The sequence below is a fragment of the Engystomops pustulosus genome, chromosome 9, assembly GCF_040894005.1.
Source record: "Engystomops pustulosus chromosome 9, aEngPut4.maternal, whole genome shotgun sequence".
NCBI lineage: Eukaryota > Metazoa > Chordata > Amphibia > Anura > Leptodactylidae > Engystomops > Engystomops pustulosus.
The window spans coordinates 17302533-17322791 of NC_092419.1; the positions used below are offsets into that span (position 1 = coordinate 17302533).

At 52.2% G+C, this 20259-nt stretch overlaps 1 protein-coding gene across 1 annotated transcript; it reads right to left on the bottom strand.

Moving 5' to 3' along the window:
• Positions 1–307: 307 nt before the first annotated feature.
• Positions 308–18730, bottom strand: BRWD3 (bromodomain and WD repeat domain containing 3). The gene is made up of 40 exons (XM_072124513.1): positions 18461–18730; positions 18334–18392; positions 17901–17930; positions 17752–17811; positions 16707–16857; positions 16164–16262; positions 15878–16038; positions 15578–15799; positions 15192–15292; positions 14787–14857; positions 14595–14695; positions 14472–14512; positions 13543–13647; positions 13307–13460; positions 12929–13063; positions 12439–12567; positions 12134–12359; positions 11745–11903; positions 11315–11498; positions 10493–10586; positions 10263–10409; positions 9480–9556; positions 9225–9393; positions 8916–9032; positions 8331–8438; positions 7845–7969; positions 7296–7378; positions 7001–7112; positions 6843–6904; positions 6375–6530; positions 6176–6296; positions 5966–6091; positions 5523–5604; positions 5215–5271; positions 4983–5123; positions 4592–4744; positions 3718–3881; positions 3516–3643; positions 3287–3436; positions 308–3177 (listed from the first exon to the last, which is right to left on the bottom strand). The coding sequence occupies exons 1-40, from the start codon at positions 18468–18470 to the stop codon at positions 2393–2395; spliced, it is 5355 nt and encodes a 1784-aa protein (XP_071980614.1). The 5' UTR covers positions 18471–18730; the 3' UTR covers positions 308–2392.
• Positions 18731–20259: the final 1529 nt, after the last annotated feature.

A 20259-nucleotide genomic window follows, 5' to 3' on the forward strand; every position in this document is an offset into this window, starting at 1 on the left:
GTGGTATCATCTAATATTTCTTATCCATGGCCTCCGTCCTTCTAAAATCAACTTTTACTATTATGCTAATGAGTCAGAAGGGCTCTGGGGGTGTTACCAGAGCCCCTCTGTGCTGCAGCTTTACAGGCTGTTACACTGTGCAGGAGCACCCCCTCCCCGTGTTACATTACATCAGGTGGGGGAAGAGAAAGTCTAACACAGCCTGTGAAGCTACAGCATGGAGGGGCTCTGGTAAAACCCGCCCAGAGATCTTTTGACTCATTAGCATAATTATAAAAGTTGATTTCAGAAGGAAGGAGGCCATGGATAACAAATAGAAGATTCCCAGTAATTGCCCTGTGTTTATCAGGATAGATTCAGATGGTAGAACTTGCCACCAGCTTTTACCCCGTTATTCTACTATCCCCATCAGGTCAGGGATGAAAGGTCCTTTCTAGAATTCCCTCTTTCATGTGAAGTCAGCAGAGACGAGTCAGTCTCAGAGGTTGGAGGGGGAGCGACACTTTAGACTTCTACATCACAGGTTCTATAGAAACTAAAGCCCCAGTTTTTCCCTTTCAAATCACACCAGGCTTGTGGTTCTAGGAGCTACAGAACCAGGGATATAGGCAAGTAAAATTAGAGTTTGGAATGTGCATTGGGAATCGGAAGTTTAACAGCACATACCTCTGGTCCTGTAGCGCAGAGAACCACAAGCCAAGTGCGATTGTAAAGCGAACAATCTCTTCTTCAATACAATACCAGAACTATTCTTCAAGCTGCTATAAAAACCAAGTTACAGGCATCGAAGTGGATGGTCCCACTGCAGCGTCTGAACCCGATTCATCACGAGTGGCGTTATTTCATACCCCCATTTATTGGTCTATAAAGTACACAGAACCATGGTTCTGGTATCAGATCAAAACTCCATCAGGTTTGTGCTACAGGGGGTAAAATACATAGTATGGAATCGGATCTTCATCTGCAGAAAAGAGGAAATTCTAGAAAGGTCATGTCATGGCGCGGCTGTTGGTTTAGTGGGTTACAAGCTGCTGACGGGTTCCCTTTAAGTACAGCAGAAGAGATTCGCTTATGTGATGTAGATTTATCCTGCAAAAAAATAAGTGGCGGAGAACCCAAACATACAAAAAGGGGGAACACAGGAAGGGATCAGCAGGACTTCTTCTAGAAGCAGAATTTTTGAGTCACAAGAATAAAAGTGACCCAAACCGGAGTGTAGTTGGTGCGGATACAGAGTCACAGAAACTCAGCGAGGCAATGCGAGATCTCCTGGTGGTGGAGGATCCGGAAGCCCTTACACGTCTGACTGTGAGCACCACGGCGAATACCAAGCACCAAGTGTCCATAAGTCAGGACTGTAAACGTGTATGGGGCACCTGCAGACGTCCACGGACGTACTCTGCGAGTAACAACCGTAAACTCGGAAAAAGCGCGGTGGGAGGGGCCATTTGTTGGCATGGCTACACGACCACGGATTCAGCGGTCGAGCATTCACGTCTGTACACTCCCCCCTCACTGAGATATTGGCGCAGCCCCCCCAGATACGAATTCTTAGCACCGGCCCTCATCAGTCGTCTACGATCCACAGGATACTCCTGACCCAGGACGAGGGCAGCACCAGGATGAAAGGGAAGCAGCCACAATAAGCCAGAGAGGAGCACCAGGCCCGACTGCTACCAAACACATACAATAAATATCCACTTAATGCAACAGTAACAAATGTCATGCGATGTGCAGCTCCGGAGTGCAAAACCCTGGGAACCCCCCTCCCCCATGACTACGTGCTGCCCCTAGTGCACCTCACATATCTACAGCCCCCGGGACCTGCGTCCTTGTGTCTTCACGACCCGTCAGAGGTAGATTGAAGCTGCCAATGCAAATGTAAAAACAGCCCCCGGAGCTTCTGCCATCCCCCAGTCGCAACGCGCAGAAGCAAAAAAAAAAAATCATATGTACAAAGGCACAGGCACTACAGAGCCGAAACAACACTCATCCACCGGCGCTAATACATTTGGCATTGGAAGTTTTGTATATTGTGATGCCCCTCCCCCTTCAAAACTAAAAAAAAAAAAAATTTAAAAACTGTAAACATTTAGGAGCTGCCATCCGGAGTCTTGTGCAAAAAAAAAAAAACTTCTGTACTTTTAGGCATAAAGTCACAAAAACCCCATATAAAATCTCTATAAAAGGTGCAGGACGCTATAATACACGGCCGGCGGTGCTGCGTCCCGCGTCTGTAGTGTCGGATTTCCGTAGCGGTAAGTAGTCTAAGGCTGATGGGGAGTGAATACTTTGACAACAGCGTCAAAAAGAAAGCACCAAGTAAAACAGTCCGACCACAAATCCTACATGGTAAGATCCCTGCAGTGTAATCCCGGGAGCATGGCCGCCGTCAGCCGTTCCAGCCCATCAGGTGGCTGACCCTGGCCTTCTCCGTCATCTTCCTCACCCTTCCCGACCTGGAGGTGCCGAGATTTAAGGGGTCATCCACCCCTTGTGAGCCCTCAGCCTCATTGTCCGAGTCGTCGTCATCGTTGTACAGGACCGTTCTCCTGCCCTGGTTCCGGGTGTTGATCCGTGGTTTCTTCCGATCTCGCTCAGTGTAGTCGCTATCGTCTCCGTCGTCCTCCTCCTCGTCTTGGTCCTCGATGTCCTCGTCCGACAAATGTTTTAAGGGCGGACTGTGGGGAGCTTCTTTCTTTGGGGTTCCCCTTCCTCTGCCCCGACCTTTCCCCTTCTTGATTTCGATACCTCTTAGGGGATAGCTCTTTGGCCGCCCCCGACCTCTTCCCCTCCCTCGGCCCCGACCCTTCCCTTTGGACTTCTTGTCGCTGGCAGCGTTGGCCCGTTTCCTCTTCAGCTTTGTTCGTGATACTTTGGTGTAGTCGTGGTCTCCGTCCACATAGTCCTGGTCTGATTTGGCAGAGGAGTCGGGGTCTGAGCTGCACTCTGACTCAGAACTGGATCCGCTCTTTGAGCTTAGGCTTGACTCGGAGCGGCTGCTTACTGAGGGGGAGTGGGGCGGCTGATCAGTTTTTTCCGCTTTATCCTGCTCCAGTTTCTCATCATCTTCTCCTTGGCTTTCGTCTTCGGAGGAACTCAGCAGCTTTCTCCGGGCTTTTGGGTTGTTGTTGTTGTTCCGGTCGCCATTTGTTAGGGGCCCATTGCTCTGTTCGGCTGCAGGAAAACAAAGACACTGGTAAGCGGAACAGGAATGCAGAGAGGCCGACACAAAGTCACAAGAGAAGGTCCCACTACTGGGAGCCCCCGACTTCTGGATAGTTACCCGACACTGGCGAGGACTTGGCCTTGGAGCTGCTCGCTGGCTCCACCTCGGAGTCGCTCTTGTTCTGGGTGTTTGGTTCGGGAGACGGTGGCGGCTCATCCACCGCCTCATCCACAGAGACGCGTCCTGGATCCAGCGGAGAGTCTGACACTACAACACAAGATTAGTCAAGACTCCATACACCCCATACAGGACACTGCACTCGTGGGATCGGAATAATCAGTCTTACTTTCAGTGGAGGAAGAGGACGAGGATGAGGAGGAAGATGACGACGATGAGGAAGAGCTGCTCCGTAGACGGGTGAGGGGTGCGCTCTGCAGGATCCTCTGCTGCATCTTCCGTGGCCTCCTTATGGGACTAGAAAGAAACAAATCTCTTCAGGGAATGGACTTGGAGGCAGTGGGATGCGATGTGGACGGGGCCGCACATACCTGGTGGCTCTGCTGGAGGCGGAGGAGCTGCTGCTGCTGCGGATCCTCTTCCGGTAGCGCTGTCTCTTGCGCTGCTGCAGCTGCATGGCGAGCTTGTAGTCCGATATAATGTCCTTGATGTAGGTTTCACAGAGTGCAGATAATCGAAGCGTCATACTGTAAATCTACAGGGAAGGGGAGGAGCACCAGAAGAGTCACGTGACTGAGAAACAGGTCCAGTGCACTGCAACCCGGGAGATCTCATGGGGGGTACAGCGCTGGTAATATAAACAGTGACATATATGTGGGGGGTACAGCGCTAGTTATATAGACAGTGACATGTATGTGGGGGGGGGTACAGTGCTGGTTATATAGACAGTGACATGTATGTGGGGGGTACAGTGCTGGTTATATAGACAGTGACATGTATGTGGGGGGTACAGTGCTGGTTATATAGACAGTGACATGTATGTGGGGGGGGTACAGCGCTGGTTATATAGACAGTGACATGTATGTGGGGGGGTACAGTGCTGGTTATATAGACAGTGACATGTATGGTGGGGGTACAGTGCTGGTTATATAGACAGTGACGTGTATGTGGGGGGGGTACAGTGCTGGTTATATAGACAGTGACGTGTATGTGGGGGGGGGGTACAGTGCTGGTTATATAGACAGTGACATGTATGTGGGGGGGTACAGTGCTGGTTATACAGATAGTGACATGTATGTGGGGGGGTACAGTGCTGGTTATACAGATAGTGACATGTATGTGGGGGGTACAGCGCTGGTTATATAGACAGTAACATGTATGAGGGGGGGGGGGGTACAGCGCTGGTATGAGATGGGAAAATCTAAATTTTCTGGATATTCATACTGGATATATTATGGATCTCACCCTGGATTTTTTGTTTGGGGTGTAAGCTTTGGAGTTGCTGAAGATAAGCCGTACGTCCTGTCCAAATTCCAGCGGGTCGCTGTAGTCTCCGGCCTCTAGTTTGGATTTGACTGTGCTAAAATCCATTGGATTTTCAATGATGTCCTGGTAATCCTAAAATGATGACATCACACATTACTGAGAATACACACGCCAGTCCTCGGGGTGCAGTCACACTGAAGGTCCGCTCCCGTGCGCTAGCATTACACGTGACCGTAACCTGAGGAATACGCTCAGATGTAACGCCTCTATGGCCCCATAATTGGTGCTGCATGGCCCCCGTGGCCCCATAATTGGCGTCCCACTCCATCTGTGTCCGAGAGACCTTCTGAGCCACACAGTGGGCACTTACAGGATAGGAGACCCTATTGACAGGCTGTCTGAAGGGCTCGGAGTCCTCCCGCTCATAGATCAGGTCCAGCAGCTCCTTGCACTTGTCCTTCCATGAATCGGGATTGGTTCTCAGCAGATCCCTCTTGGTGCGGCGTGTGATCTGCTGGGGAGTATTGTAATAAGAATGGCGCCAGGCTCAGGTTGCAGGTCCATTATAGTAAGAGACATCTACTAACCAGAGGTTTACTCACTGTTCGCCCGGCCGAGGTCCCGGGACCATCAGACTCCATGTCCGCTGCTGCACTCTGCTGGATAACACAAAGTGTAAGCTCCTGTGTACAAGACTCACGCTGGTGGACACTACAGGGCAGATTTATCAAGCTGTCTTAAAGTCAGAATATTTCTAGTTGCCCATGGCAACCAATCACAGCTCCCCTTTAAAATATTCATGAGTACTGCTAAAAAGAAAGCTGAGCTGTGATTGGTTGCCATGGGCAACTAGAAATATTCTGACTTTCAGACTGCTTGATAAATCTGATAATACGTGTCTATGTCTCACCTCTGCCTCCTCCTCCACATCACTGACTGCCTCGTTCTTCACCTGGTTGTAAATCTCCAAGATGTCCATGCACTCATCATCTCTACAAACAGCAGAGAAGCGGTGAGGGTCCGACCAATCGCACATGGCGCGCTGCAGCTAGGGTTAGGACCAATCACGCGAGGCGCGCTGCAGCTGGGCATAGGACCAATCACACGAGGCGAGCTACAGCTGGGCATAGGACCAATCACACAAGGCGCGCTGCAGCTAGGGTTAGGACCAATCACACAAGCCATGCTGCAGCAAGGGTTTGGACCAATCGCATGAGGCGCGCTGCAGCTGGGGGTAAGACTAATCACATGGGGCGTGTTGCAGCCGCGGGCAGGACCAATCACACGGGACACGCTGCAGCTGGGGGCAGGACCCATCACACAAGGTGCGCTGCAACTGTGGGCTGCAAATACCTGATATATCGCAGCAGAACGTCGGTCACAATCTTGGCTGCTTTCACGATGGGAGAGTTGGGCTCATTGAAGGTGCGGGCATTGTGTTCTATGTATCGCACTTCCCACATCAGCGCAGAGATTCTCCTGGGAGACACAGTACATGAGGAATCTGACTCCTTAGAGGGGCTTCTCCCAGTGCCAGGTTGATGATGAGGGTCCTGCTCTCACCTGTAGTAGCGGCTCTCCAGCCTCTTCCTCACCGTGCTCAGGTCGCTCGGATAGGCCACCACCGTGCAGTATAAGGGATAGGCGCACAGATCCACCGGAGCACTGAACGGGCTGGCGAATTCTGACAACACAAAACAACCAAGTCAGTGGTCATGCGGGCAGCTACCCCAAACATGGAGAACTGTAGCGGGACACGCACCAAGGGCAATCAGCTGGTCAATCCCCTGAATGACCCGCTCCGAAACTTCATCCCGGGACCTGGCGCCCCACTCTCCTTCCTGTGGTTTGTACTGGAGAGAGGTCAGCTCCTCCGCGGTGACCGGAACGCCTGCGCCGACCTCATCCGGAAGAGAAACTGCAGAGAGCAGAGATCATAAGGTGTCACAAAGACTGACCCTCTTCCCCCCACCCCCCCAAATACAAGCAATACAAGTATACCCCCCAACATACAAGCACATGCACACCAATCCTTACCCATCCAATCATTTATGGATTACTGAGTGTACACTCCACTCATACAACTCGTAAGGTGTGAGCCCACATTCATTCATGGTAGAAGTGACAGGTAAGTGTTTGTAATCAACTAGGAGTACATGGTTATCACTTACACTTACATACAGTCAAATTCACTCATACACTCCCCCCCACTTATATACTGTGATCGTACTGTCTTCCGGGATCGGCTCCATGTCCCAGGGGCTCATGTTCTCCCTTTCGTTGTTGTCCCAGCTGGAAACAAAAAACACATGTTACAATTCGGGCGCGGCAGCAGGCCACCCCTCCAGAGTGCGCCACCGCAGCCATTCCAACGGAGGACACACTTACTGGACGCTGTAACACTGGAACAGACTGTCAGGATACTCCATCTGGAAAGGCTGCTGACTCTCCACCATCCCAAACCACCAGGCGTCGTCAATGATGCTGCGGAAGCGATCACCTGCAGACCGGGACATCAGCAGGTGAGAAACAAGGAGCGGATACACACGATAAAAGTTAAGTAATCCCACAAATGGGAAATTATTTACGCCACAGCACAGAAAGAAACATAAAAGGACATGACATTACAGAAAAGTGCATGTGTACATATCAAGAAAGGGACCAGAGGGACATCAGGACCTACCAATCTGCCAGTTCCTCTCCTGCGCTTCCTTATAGAACTGATGGAGGACGAGGAAGTCGATCACATCCGGCATGTCATGATATCTAGGGGCAACAAGACACAAGATAACAATGGACAATCAGGGTCTGATGCGGCCCTCATTGAAGGAGTATGACTCCCCCCATTCCCCTTGGATGAGGACGGCTATGCTGGAGAGGCCCATAGACCCATCACAGGTGTCAGAATCTTGGATATGTGTTATCGGATTATCATACAATAAAATGTTCAGGTAGTTGCACCGCGATAAGGAAGGTTCTCTGTGATGTATTACTCCATAGAGGCAAAAATGAGCAGCATTACCTTTATTCCGGCCCCCAGAGGGAGAACCTATCCACATATTACATTGTAAGCCTGATATAGCAGCAACCTACACTGCAGTGCAGTACACAGGTCAGCTCAATATATACCGCTGTATATTCCTGTCCTCGAGAGCGGACTATCTAGACTCCTTAAGCTGCAGGAATTGGTGAATGATTGACATCTCCTGGGGTCCAGGCTCAGGTCACTTACTTGAGTGAGAAGGAGTCTCCACTCATCTGACCGGATGTGGGGTCCAGGAAGGCGAGCTTCAAGCAGCAGAGTGTCGGGGGGCCCACCTCGTACTTAATCCCCACAATCTTCAATAGTTCCTGCTCCTGGGAAATAAAGTGAAGAGTGTATAATAAGAAGAGTGGTGGATGGTGGGCGACAGAGCGATCAGCACAGGGGGTCCCCCTCACAATCCTCCCCACTTGGGGACAAAGCTCAGGTACAAAATAGGGAGCAGAAAGGTTCCTTCTCCAAACCCGAGGCCGCTGCGCCACCTGCTGGACACCCTGGGACAGAGTAGCTGCAGAATTGACACTGCAGCCCAGGGTCACTCCTATCATGTCCCATCACTAATGACAGGAGACTACACTGGACCCCCAATTCTAGTTATGACGAACCCCCACTGGGACCCAGTATGCATAGAAGAAAAAAATGGTGAGATGGTTAGCAGGAAAGGGTCGCACATACCCTGATCTCGGTCTTGTTCCACGGCTGCTTCTGCATGTTCACACTGTAGATTTTCGCCTTTTTCACGGCACGCACGTACGCTTCATGTCCCTGCTTGAAATAGATAACCTGTAGGGAAAGAGAAGAGCGGTTCAGCAAGGGTTAACAATTTACAATATGATGTGCAGCACAGCGCAATCTATGGAGGATGGGAGTAGTACAAGCTGTGTAGCGTAATACAGTCTATGGAGGATGGGAGTAGTACTAGAGGTGTAGAGTTGGAACGCTCCTGTACAGTGTAACAGCCTGTAACAATCCACTCATTAGCATAATAACAAAAGTTGATTTGGAAGGACGGAGGCCATGGATAAGAAATATAAGAAGATACCACAGTCATGGTCCCGGGATCTATCAGTAAGCGTCCCTGGTTTATTAGGATGGATTCAGATGGTAAATTCCTTTAACTCCTCTCTGCAGGGGACAATGACCAACCTCTACACAGCCAAGAGCTCAATAATCTTTATCAACTACAATTCCCAGCAGGCCAGGAGAGCCGCACACTGCCGGAGCGCTGAAAGTCACTTTTGTTACAAGTCTCTCAGATACCTCATCTCCCATCTGCGGGACAAATGGAGAGCGCCGCGGGATGGTGTCCAGGATCCACTGGGGCGGAATCCATTCCTCACTGGGTTCTCCCTCCATGGACAGGAACTCGTTCTGCTTCTAAAAAGATCCAGAAAAGACAAAGAAAGTCACCAGGGATCCACAGAAGGCCAGACCTCCCAAAGTCCATCACTGACAGATCTGCTATTGAGCCATGAGGAAGCTCCAGCAGAGGCTGCGCCATCACCCATCTTTCCCAGAAGCGGATAACATCTGAACAGACAAATCTCTACATGACGCAACTGTGAGGACCTTTCTGCGGGTCTGCTTGCGTTTGCGCTGGCGCTCCTCCTCCTTGGCGGGGTTCTCGTCCTCAGAGCTGCTGCACATCTTCCGCGTCGTCTGCCGGGTCTGTCTCTTCGGAGGCTGAAGATTTATCCCGGCATCTGCTGTCCAGTCAGAATAATCACTGGAGGTGTCGCTGAAACAACAGAGGAGGGTAAGAATCTATGGAGGAGCCAGCACTGACCCATCCAACGTCACAGCACAGAGCACCCGGGGCAGTACCTGGAGGAGCTCTCTGTCTGCCACGGAGCAGCCGCTTCACCATCAGACGCATCACTGGACGCTCGCGACTCCTCATCCTACAGGGAAGAAGAAGCAGACACTTGTAAAACAGGCCAATTACAACACCAAACCCATTCCACCATCTCTGCCTGATGTCACTGAATGGAAATACCATTCCTTAAATACACATACACACACACACGGTAGGTTGCTTTACTCTCTTTACTTTTCCTCATTATAAAATGTTACAGCCACAAAATTCCATCTATTATCTCCATATTTTCTGTGATATAGAGCATCAAAGTATCAAAAGAAAGTGTCAAATATTAGTGGAGAGAAAATGATCCATGTGTCAGTATTCATCGCAAGACAGGTCTGATGGGGGATGTTTGTCCCAGCTTTGCACATCTAAAGGTTTGAGGTTCCCCCAATAATAAGGGCTATATGCAAGACAGGGCTCAGTTTTATAATTTGGCAAAGAGTGGATCATTTACTTCATGTGACGCTAACACTTGATACTTTTTGTCGCACCATCCCGTAAAACATGTGACACTGTGGCTGTAGCATTAGATATTGAAGAAAGGTTCTAGGGGTGTGAAGACTTTTGCAGCTCACTACAGTCTATCCCAATGTATTAGCTCCAGGTTGATCTCCTGGCAGCGCTGTGTGCAGAACGAGTAAAGATCAGGACCTGAACAATTCATTAGTCACTGACAACAAAGCAGGAGGCTTACTGACCACTGACTGACCCCCTATCCCCCTATGACCTAGCAGTGTGGATACCTCCGGGGAGCTTTGGGAATCTTCCCCATTGGTTGTAGCGGTGCTGGCCTGAGAATCCTGCTCCATGTTGGATCGGGTCTGGTAGGCGTGCAGACGCTTCTTCTGGACCCTCCGTAGGGCACGGCCGCTGCACACCTGATATTCACTCTGAAAGGGAAAGCACCGGAGACACAGTGAGCCCCTCCATCACAGACTGGCAGGTGCTACACACACTCTGCACCGATTCTTACCCTCTGCGCTGGGTGCGAAGGCTTCCGCCTCTTCTCAGTGGAGTAAAGATGGACCTCCATGTCACCCTTAGCAGAGCGGCAATCCTCCTGCACCCTGCAATAAGGAGTACAATGGATCAACAAATGGAGTAGTCTTCCAGCTGTTTTATCAATGTGCTAGGCAGAAGTCATGGAGGGCTGAGACTCTACCCCAACTGGACACAAAACCAAACAGAGCAACGGGGAGGAGATGAGAACTAGCAAAATGATTGGAACAAAGAGCAAGTCAGAGTAAGAGACTACCTCTGTGTACAGACCCCGAGTCACATCCTGTGTTATACTCCAGAGCTGCACTCACTATTCTGCTGCTGGTGCAGTCACTGTGTACATACATGACATTACTTATCCTGTACAGACCCCGAGTCACATCCTGTGTTATACTCCAGAGCTGCACTCACTATTCTGCTGCTGGTGCAGTCACTGTGTACATGACATTACTTATCCTGTACCGATCCTGAGTTACATTCTTTATTATACCCCAGAGCTGCACTCACTATTCTGCTGCTGGTGCAGTCACTGTGCACATACATGACATTACTTATCCTGTACTGATCCTGAGTTACATCCTGTATTATACCCCAGAGCTGAATTCACTATTCTGCTGCTGGTGCAGTCACTGTGTACATACATGACATTTCTTATCCTGTACTGATCCTGAGTTACATTCTGTATTATACTCCAGAGCTGCACTCACTGTTCTACTAGTGCAGTCATTGTGTACGGATATTTATATCAAGTATGACTTCCCCCATCTGTGGTTATACAGTGCGCTCCCCCATTTACCTGCTGACACCAGGATTCAGTTCATTCACCACCACCCTCCTTTTCCATGCCATTAGATCTCGCTCAGTTGCCATCTGGCTTCGCGGGGCGTTGTCGTGCATTTGGCGGACTCCTTCGATCTGTCCACTGCGTCGCAGGCCAACATTGGGTGGCGATGACAGATCCTGACTGTGACTCCTCACAACTGGAGGACACAAGAAGAAGAATGTGAGAGATGTGTCATTAAATAGGGGAGACCTTAGGGTGCCGGGTATAAGATCACACTAAGCGTCAGAACGATTAATAGGGCTCCCAGGTTACTCAGCTATAGCAGTCCTCATGCACAGAAGGTAGAGAAGTCACATCTGGTGTATTCAGACAAGCAAAATAGTACTGTCTATCGATGTGTGGGGTTCTCCCACTGTAAGGACTGGGACTGTGGTCCACTTACATCCGATGCTGACAGATGAGGGGTTCTCCCCGGGTGGGTCGTCCTCCGTCTGTCTCTGGTCCTGCTCTCTCTGCAGCTCTCGGATGAGCCCGTCCAGGATGCTTTCCTCGTTCCCGGTCGTCTGCTGCCCAATGACTTGCTCTACTACATCTCCGTTACCTGATCATAGGAATGTATACATCAATAGGTCTTCTACATCTGCATGTCTACATGCACCCCAATGCAATATCGCAGTGGGGGCTCCACTCTACACCCCCCATTCATCACCTCTATACAGCAGGGGTAACAGCACAGAGCCCCCTCCTTCAGCCGTTCTTACATTTAAAGCACCATAGTCATCACAACCCACATGTGTGCACCCCAGAGACTAGAAGGGGTTCAGACGTTACCATTAGAGACATAACCAAGCTGTGGGATCAGCTGTTCATCTTTGCAATTCTCCCGTCCTGGTACCAGGCGCTGGTAGCGGGTAGGGTGTGGATTTCCATCTACATCCACCAGAAATGGTGGGGGCATGAGATGCGGGGCCTGCTGCGTCTGCTCATCCAGGACGTAGTTATTGGCATCACGAATCAGCGGACGAAAGTCGGTGTGGAAGAACATCTGCTCGGGGATCTGCACAAGACACAGGGGTAAGTGCTGGGGAGAGGAGATAACAGCAGAAACTGGGGCCCAGGACCCCCATGGTGCTCACCTTCTCATAGGCTTTGCTGCACCCAAACCCAAAGAGCAGTAGGTGCCCGTGAGAGTCTGTGCAGGCGAAGTGCTGCCCGTCTGGCGAGAACTTACAGTCAAACACCGCGCCATGCCCCTGACCTTCAATCTGTAACAAAGGAGACAAAGACTGACTGTACTGTACAAGGTCTGCACAGTGTCCAAATTCACAGACAGCAAGCAGACATGGACAGAGATAACCCGCACCGTGCCCCTGACCTGCGATCTGCAATACAGTAGATGAACACTGACTGCACTATAGGTCTACACAGGGTCCACATTCACTGACAGCAAGCAGAGATCTACATAGAGAACCGCCAGCCTAATAACCAGAGCTGCCCCTGACCTTTAGAGACTGCACAATAGGTTTGCACAGGGTGCACATTCACTGACAGCAAGCAGACATGGACAGAGATAAACCCCCCCCCCCCCTACCACTAAGAACCAGCGCTGCTCCAGCACATACTCACCATGTTGAAATAATTGCGGATCTTTATGCCTTTCTCCAGATCCCAGACAAAAATATTTCCATCGTGGCCGGCGGAGAGAAGGATCCTGGAGTCGAAGGGGTGCGCCTCCAACACGAAGACCTCGTCATCATGACCCTGCAGAGAGATGAGGCAGTGACAACATAATGGGTAGTCAATAACTCAGTTTCACCTCACCCTATCACACTATTATTGTATACTTTATAGACATTACAGAGTAATAACTTGATGAGATGAAGGCCCTGCTCATCAGAGCTTACAATCTAGGAGGATTACTGGATGACTGAATGAGACCCTGAGAACAAATCATGCTCTGAATGCCTCAGCCAGCAGGGGGCGTTAGAAGTATCGATCACTCACAGTTAGGATGTGGAGGAGCTGCCCGCTGTGGGAATTCCACACTTTCAGTAGGAAGTTGTTGACGGCGGTGATGACTGTGGTATCGGAACGGTCCCAGGCCACCATGGTCACTTTCAGCTTGGTCCCTTTGTCCTCGGCGCCGGTCGTGTTGCTCCTGAAGATATAAAGTTCAGACTCACGATCTGCGGCCTCTACACGATCTGCTGTAACTCCATGTGAGCAGCATTGCCTCTTACCCACTCATCCTGGTGCTCATGTCCAGCACAATCATCCGCCATTCCTGCTGCTGATACTGCCAGAGCCGAGCCGTCCCATCTCTGCTGCCACTGACAAAGCTGAGACTACAGGAGATGGAAGAGAACGTTATATACACTGCACCCCCCACCCCACAAACATACATTACTTATTGGAGCACATACCCTGAAAACTAGTGACCCCTCCTACCAGAGAAAGATCACATAATCGGCTACTACACACTGTCCATGTCTAATCTTAACATTGAGTAATTGTTGAGAATTTTTTATTATTTATGCAAATGATCGGCAAAGGCTACTGGGTTGTGGACTAGCCTCTCCAGGGCACGGGAGCCAAGGCTACTCCACACCACAATGGCCTCAGCTGATTCCACCTAACAGCACCTCCTCTACGTGCCCCTGCTCCCCTCCGCAATCTTGCCCCGAGGCCAAAGATCTGCGCATGTGGTATGCAGATCGTACACGAAAAAAAAGAGGTGCTACCCTTCAGCTCTGGAGCTTCTGGGCAGATCACGGGACAAGTCCGCAGCACGAGTGTGCCGAGGAGGCGCTGGTAGGTGGCATCAGCTGAGGCTAACGAGCTGTAAAGCAGCCTTGGCCCCCGCGCCTCGGAGAGACTACTCCACAACCCAGTACATTTGCATAAATAAAAGATTTTTCTCAGCAACTACTCAATGTAAAGATTAGACAGGGTCAGGTAAATAGCAGAAACCTACCATTCGATCTATCTTATTAGGTAGATCCCTGATGGTAGGTTTCCTCCAATCACCATAAAAGGGAAAATTCTCTTTCATCAAATTTTCATCAATGTTGTGAGCTCAGCTCTGGAGTGAATCGAAATCCTTTACAGCAGACAAGCTCAATAATCTGGATTCACCCTCCAGAGCTCAGTTTTATATTGCGGGACTCACCGGTCTCCTGTATTACAGAACTGGACAGCGACCACCTTATCCTGAAAACAAAGCAGAGATGTGACTAGAGGGGAAAAGCGGAAAGAGCAGCGTGAACCGGGTCAGCAGACGCATTTCTCTTACCACATGTTCCTCCAGCTCTGCGATCTTCTCTGGCTCGCCAGAGCCCAGGTAATACACTCTGATGACGTGATCTGTGCTGCCTGTAGCTACAAACATCCCACCTGGAGGAAAGAAGACAGGAGGACTGAGTGATTGTCTCACACCGGAAGGACCCCCAGCACAGCATTACATTATCACTACCGAGAGAGATACCTGAACTGAAGGAGGAGCAGGAGATCTGGACGCCCGGCCTGGAGCGCTCCGCAAACTTCAGGGGTCGATCGCTGCAAAGTCAGAAGAGTCCTGCGTTACACTATTATATGGGCAATTGTAACTCCCCCCCCTCTTCCTTTTTTGAAAAGGGAGGGAGGCACGGGACATGGACCCCAGGTAGCCCACTATATTCACTAAAGCCTGTGCCAGAATGTTATAGATGAGATCTACTCCAGGCAGGTCCTGGAAACTGAGATGGGAACCAACGTCAGTATTAATACATTTCCACCCCCCGCCTCTCCACCTGTATTCCAGTCAGATACATTTTACCTTCACTGATACATTGTAACAAACATGAGGGAGATTTGGCTTCAAAAGGATTCTCAGACATTTCTAGAGTCTTACTTGAAAGTCATGGTGTCCACGTTCCATTGCCAGAAGCAGATGGCGCCGTCGGCCCCAGTGGACGTTAGGTATCGGGTTTTACCTTTAGCGGATGGACAAAACTGAAAAAGAAAATAAGAGAATCAGTGATGACATCAATGCTCTGCGCTTATAAATTGAGAAATATGCTGCAGTCAGCGAGACACCCACAGATCCCACTGCTGGTAAAGAAACAAACCCACCCATATACAGCACCCCCTGTGCCCCACACCATGGATGTTACAGAGAAACCCCTGCAGCCCTAGGTCATGGAGGGGGCTCTGTATATCTCTACTGAAAAGGCATATAACAGAGAGTAATAGATTGTATCCCCTGTCCTGCAGTCATCCTCTGCTGTCTTGTCTCACCTGTATGGAAGTAATGGAGGCGGTGTGACCCTGCAGCACAGCTACGGGGGCGCAGGTTCGCAGACACCACACCCGTACCACCTTGTCGCAGCTTCCGGCTGCTATCAGTGTGTTCTCGTAGTTGACAGCCATGTCAGAGATCTCGGCGGAGTGCCCTCGTAGCGTGGAGAGGAGTCGCCCATCATCCGTGGCCCAGATTTTCACTAAACAGTCATCAGATCCCTGCAAAACAGAGACACTGTACAGTGGCAGCAGGGGAGAAGCTTTAGTGGGCGTGTCCAAGGGCAACGTAGAACTCACTGTGAAGATCCTCCGCCCACTGCGATCGAATGCCACGCAGTACACAGACGACAGGTGACCCAGAATCCTCTTGTGCATCTTCATGTGCTGATAGGACGAGCAGGGGAAGATGTATTGGAAGCGGCTGCAGCCGGTCAGTGACCGTGACGAGGCGACTTTCACTGCAAACGACAGAAGACATGGGGGTCATCATCTGTGCCACCAAGGGTTAATAGAAGGGGGATTGTATGGAGCTGCCCCCATCCCCCAGACATTAACAGCAACATCCATGGATAATGTAACTCACCCACACTGAGTGGCCTTCCATAATTGGCGGGAAGTTCTGGGGGGCGACCCCGATGCAGAGCCGCGTATCCTGACGGCTTCCATGACGAATTTCTAAATTCTACAGAAATGTATTAGAACATCCGAGTAATTATCAAATCTGCCATCTTCAATGCAGCACCCCTCATCTCCTACCCCCAAACCCAGAGAACTGCACGGCCCCCGCGCCACCTCCAGTCACTGCACGGCCCCCGCGCCACCTCCAGTCACTGCACGGCCCCCGCGCCACCTCCAGTCACTGCACGGCCCCCGCGCCACCTCCAGTCACTGCACGGCCCCCGCGCCACCTCCAGTCACTGCACGGCCCCCGCGCCACCTCCAGTCACTGCACGGCCCCCGCGCCACCTCCAGTCACTGCACGGCCCCCGCGCCACCTCCAGTCACTGCACGGCCCCCGCGCCACCTCCAGTCACTGCACGGCCCCCGCGCCACTGCAAAGCACCAGGACCCTCACCGCTCTCCTCCTACTCTCAGTCATGCATCTTAAGTTCCCCCTCAAAGTTACCTTTTGCCCTGCGTAGGAGTGACTGTTTCCCCACCCCCAGGAGGCTGCGGACCCCGGGGACGCTCTGCGGGATTTCCTGCTCTAGGACGGGTCCTATGCGCTCACAGATCTGCAGCAGGTAGTTCGGAGCAATATGCGAGTTAGCGGCCACCTAGACGGGGAGAAAGAGAAAACAGAGACAAGGATCAGGAGGGGCGGCAGAGGGGGTGGCCAAAAGTTATATACAGCCAAGAGTGAGTATCCACACATCCGATGTTAGATACAGACCCCCCTCATATACTCGACCTACACATCAGAGGTTTGATATTACCCACCCCCCACAGTAAGTATCCAACCCACACATCAGAGGTTAGATGCGTCCCCCACACATCAGAGGTTAGATACGTCTCCCTCACATCAGAGGTTAGATACGTCCCCCTCACATCAGAGGTTAGATACGTCCCCCTCACATCAGAGGTTAGATATGTCCCTCTCACATCAGAGGTTAGATACGTCCCCCTCAAATCAGAGGTTAGATACGTCCTCCAGTGAGTACCTGACTCACAGATCACGTTAGATACCCCCTGCACAACCCCTGGCAGTGATGTTGCCCCCCATCGCCCTGTAGTAGCCCCTGTAGTGCAGGCCTAGCACCTGGAGTCTTTATATAACTTTAAGACTCCAGGAAAGCTGGGTGACCCTAGAGACTATTATACTAGTTGTCACCCAGCTCTCCCTGTGACCTGCCTTGGTGTCATTACATCAGTGTGAGCTTGTTCTTGTTCCCTTGGTCACCTAAGGGGCTTCTCTTTCGTTACAATGTGTCAGTGAGGTCCCGGCAGTGACCCCTCCCCCTCCCGGGAGTCTCGGCCCGGTGCCGGCTATTATGAGGCAAAGACCAATCAGAGACCTCGTCACATAACTGCCTGATGTAAGCGGCTCTGTGATTGGCTCGAGCGGCGGTGACGTCATCCCTTGCCGCTGCCCTCACACGACCCCCGGTTTTCACAATGGACAATAATAGTGACCCGGTAACACCCGGAACACGCGCCCTTCCCCCGCTCACCAGGTCCGGGTACGTCCTCTGGTGCCGGCTCCCCTGCCAGTCCAGGCGCTCCGGGATCAGCTGCGGAGAGAGAGCAGACGGTGAGACCGGGGGCGCCCAACACCGACAACCAACCCCCCCCCCACCCAAGACACCAGCGGGTAACCTACCTGGTGCTCCTCTAACTCCTCCGCCAGCGCCTGCAACACAAACACACAGGTTATCGGGAGGTTGCACTGACGGGTGTGAGGTGACCCGGAACCGGGCGTCATGTACGAGTGGCCCGGAATGGGCACAGCTACAAAACACCCGGAACGGAGATCATAGGGTGACACATAATGGTGATCCGCAGCGAGTTTTTTTGGAGAATCCGTGTGTAAACGTGAAGTGACCCGATTCGGGTGATAAAGAATAAGTGAAGTGACAAGAAGAGATCGTGTGACCCGGAGCGGGTGGATGATGAGTGGATGTGACCCGCTTCGAGTGATTCTATTCTATAGGGGAGGGAGGAATGACCCGGTTCGGGCGATTCATCTTCTATTTTATATATGGGGAGTGACCCGGTTCTGGGGGTGACCCGGTTCGGGTGTTGTCCGTTCTCACCTGGGCAGATCTCCGGCACGGTCCTGACTGCAGAAAGCGGGCGATGAGGAAGTAAAGCTCTGCGGGGAGACAGCGGGTGTCAGAGATTGCGGGTGACCCGGAGCCCGCCCCCTCCCCCGGTACTTACCGGCCTCCATGGCGCCTGCACTGCGGGATCACGGCTCCGGGGCGCCCATAGAGGCCGCGGGACTGAGCGCTGCCCGGGAACACGGAGCCCCCTCCGGCCTGACACTGAGACACAGCGCGGCTCCTCCACACACAGGGGGCGCTGCGGGCACGGGACGGCGCTCTACACCGCTCCCGCAGCTCTATCGTCACACACAAGGGGCGCTCTACATCGCTCCCGCAGCTCTATCGCCATACACAAGGAGCGCTCTACACCCCGCCCGCAGCTCTATCGTCACACGCAGGGGGGCGCTCTACACCCCGCCCGCAGCTCTATCACCACCACACACAGAGGGGCCAGCCCATCTAGCACGCTCGTAGCTCTATGGTATAGGGAGTAGTCATGTGGAGCGCATAGTGGAACGCACAGATGTTTCTCAGGCAGGACTGGCAGCTGCTGGCGGACAACAAGTCCCAGGAGGCCCCGACAATAATACATAAATTCTTCTCCCTGCATGCAGCGCGGTCAGCAGAGCCTCACACACATAGACTGTCTAATAGGTGATGCTGAGCCTCTGTGTGTGACACAGCACTGCCGCAGGCGCGGGTACAGGGGCCTGTTCACACTGCACTGGATCTTTCTATATCCTACTGTTACTCCAGGGTCCAGGTGTAGTGGAGCCGGAGCGGTTAGGGTCCAGGTGTAGTGGGGCCGGAGCGGTCAGGGTCCAGGTGTAGTGGAGCCGGAGCGGTTAGGGTCCAGGTGTAGTGGAGCCGGAGCGGTTAGGGTCCAGGTGTAGTGGTGCCGGAGCGGTTAGGGTCCAGGTGTAGTGGTGCCGGAGCGGTTAGGGTCCAGGTGTAGTGGAGCGGTCAGGGTCCGGGTGTAGTGGGGCCGGAGCGGTCAGGGTCCGGGTGTAGTGGGGCCGGAGCGGTCAGGGTCCGGGTGTAGTGGGGCCGGAGCGGTCAGGGTCCAGGTGTAGTGGGGCCGGAGCGGTCAGGGTCCAGGTGTAGTGGAGCCGGAGCGGTTAGGGTCCAGGTGTAGTGGTGCCGGAGCGGTTAGGGTCCAGGTGTAGTGGTGCCGGAGCGGTTAGGGTCCAGGTGTAGTGGAGTTGGAGCGGTCAGGGTCCAGGTGTAGTGGGGCCGGAGCGGTCAGGGTCCAGGTGTAGTGGAGCCGGAGCGGTCAGGGTCCAGGTGTAGTGGAGCCGGAGCGGTCAGGGTCCAGGTGTAGTGGAGCCGGAGCGGTCAGGGTCCAGGTGTAGTGGAGCCGGAGCGGTCAGGGTCCAGGTGTAGTGGAGCCGGAGCGGTCAGGGTCCAGGTGTAGTGGAGCCGGAGCGGTTAGGGTCCAGGTGTAGTGGAGCCGGAGCGGTTAGGGTCCAGGTGTAGCGGAGCCGGAGCGGTTAGGGTCCAGGTGTAGCGGAGCCGAAGCGGTTAGGGTCCAGGTGTAGTGGAGCGGTTATAGTACAGGTATAGAGGAGCCGTAGAGGTTGTGGTCCAGGTGTAGTGGAGCTGGAGCGGTTCTGGTAATTGCGGATGAGGCAATTGATGTCGAGCGCTGTGTAGTTACTGACCGGTCAGATGTAATGTATCAATTCAGGTTCTTCACCCAATATCTACCACACAGAGCACAACTATAATACACAATCCATGGATCCTGCGGCCCTGTTGATTGCCATCCACTAGTATTGGCGGAGCTGAGAACAGTCCCTGACCGTTGTATCTTAAACACTTTAGTGACAGGGTGACTGCACAGGATTGAAGAGCGGCTCATGTGGTATGAATGTACGATACTAACGCCTGGTAATCATCTCAATTGTTAGATAC

Excerpts from the sequence above, each read along its gene's own strand:
- BRWD3 (XM_072124513.1), bottom strand. Across the intron at positions 16,039-16,163 it reads TGGAAGGCCACTCAGTGTGG|TGAAAGTCGCCTCGTCACGG; the intron begins GTGAGTTACATT and ends TGTCGTTTGCAG. Across the intron at positions 3,178-3,286 it reads CAAGTCCTCGCCAGTGTCGG|CCGAACAGAGCAATGGGCCC; the intron begins GTAACTATCCAG and ends GTTTTCCTGCAG.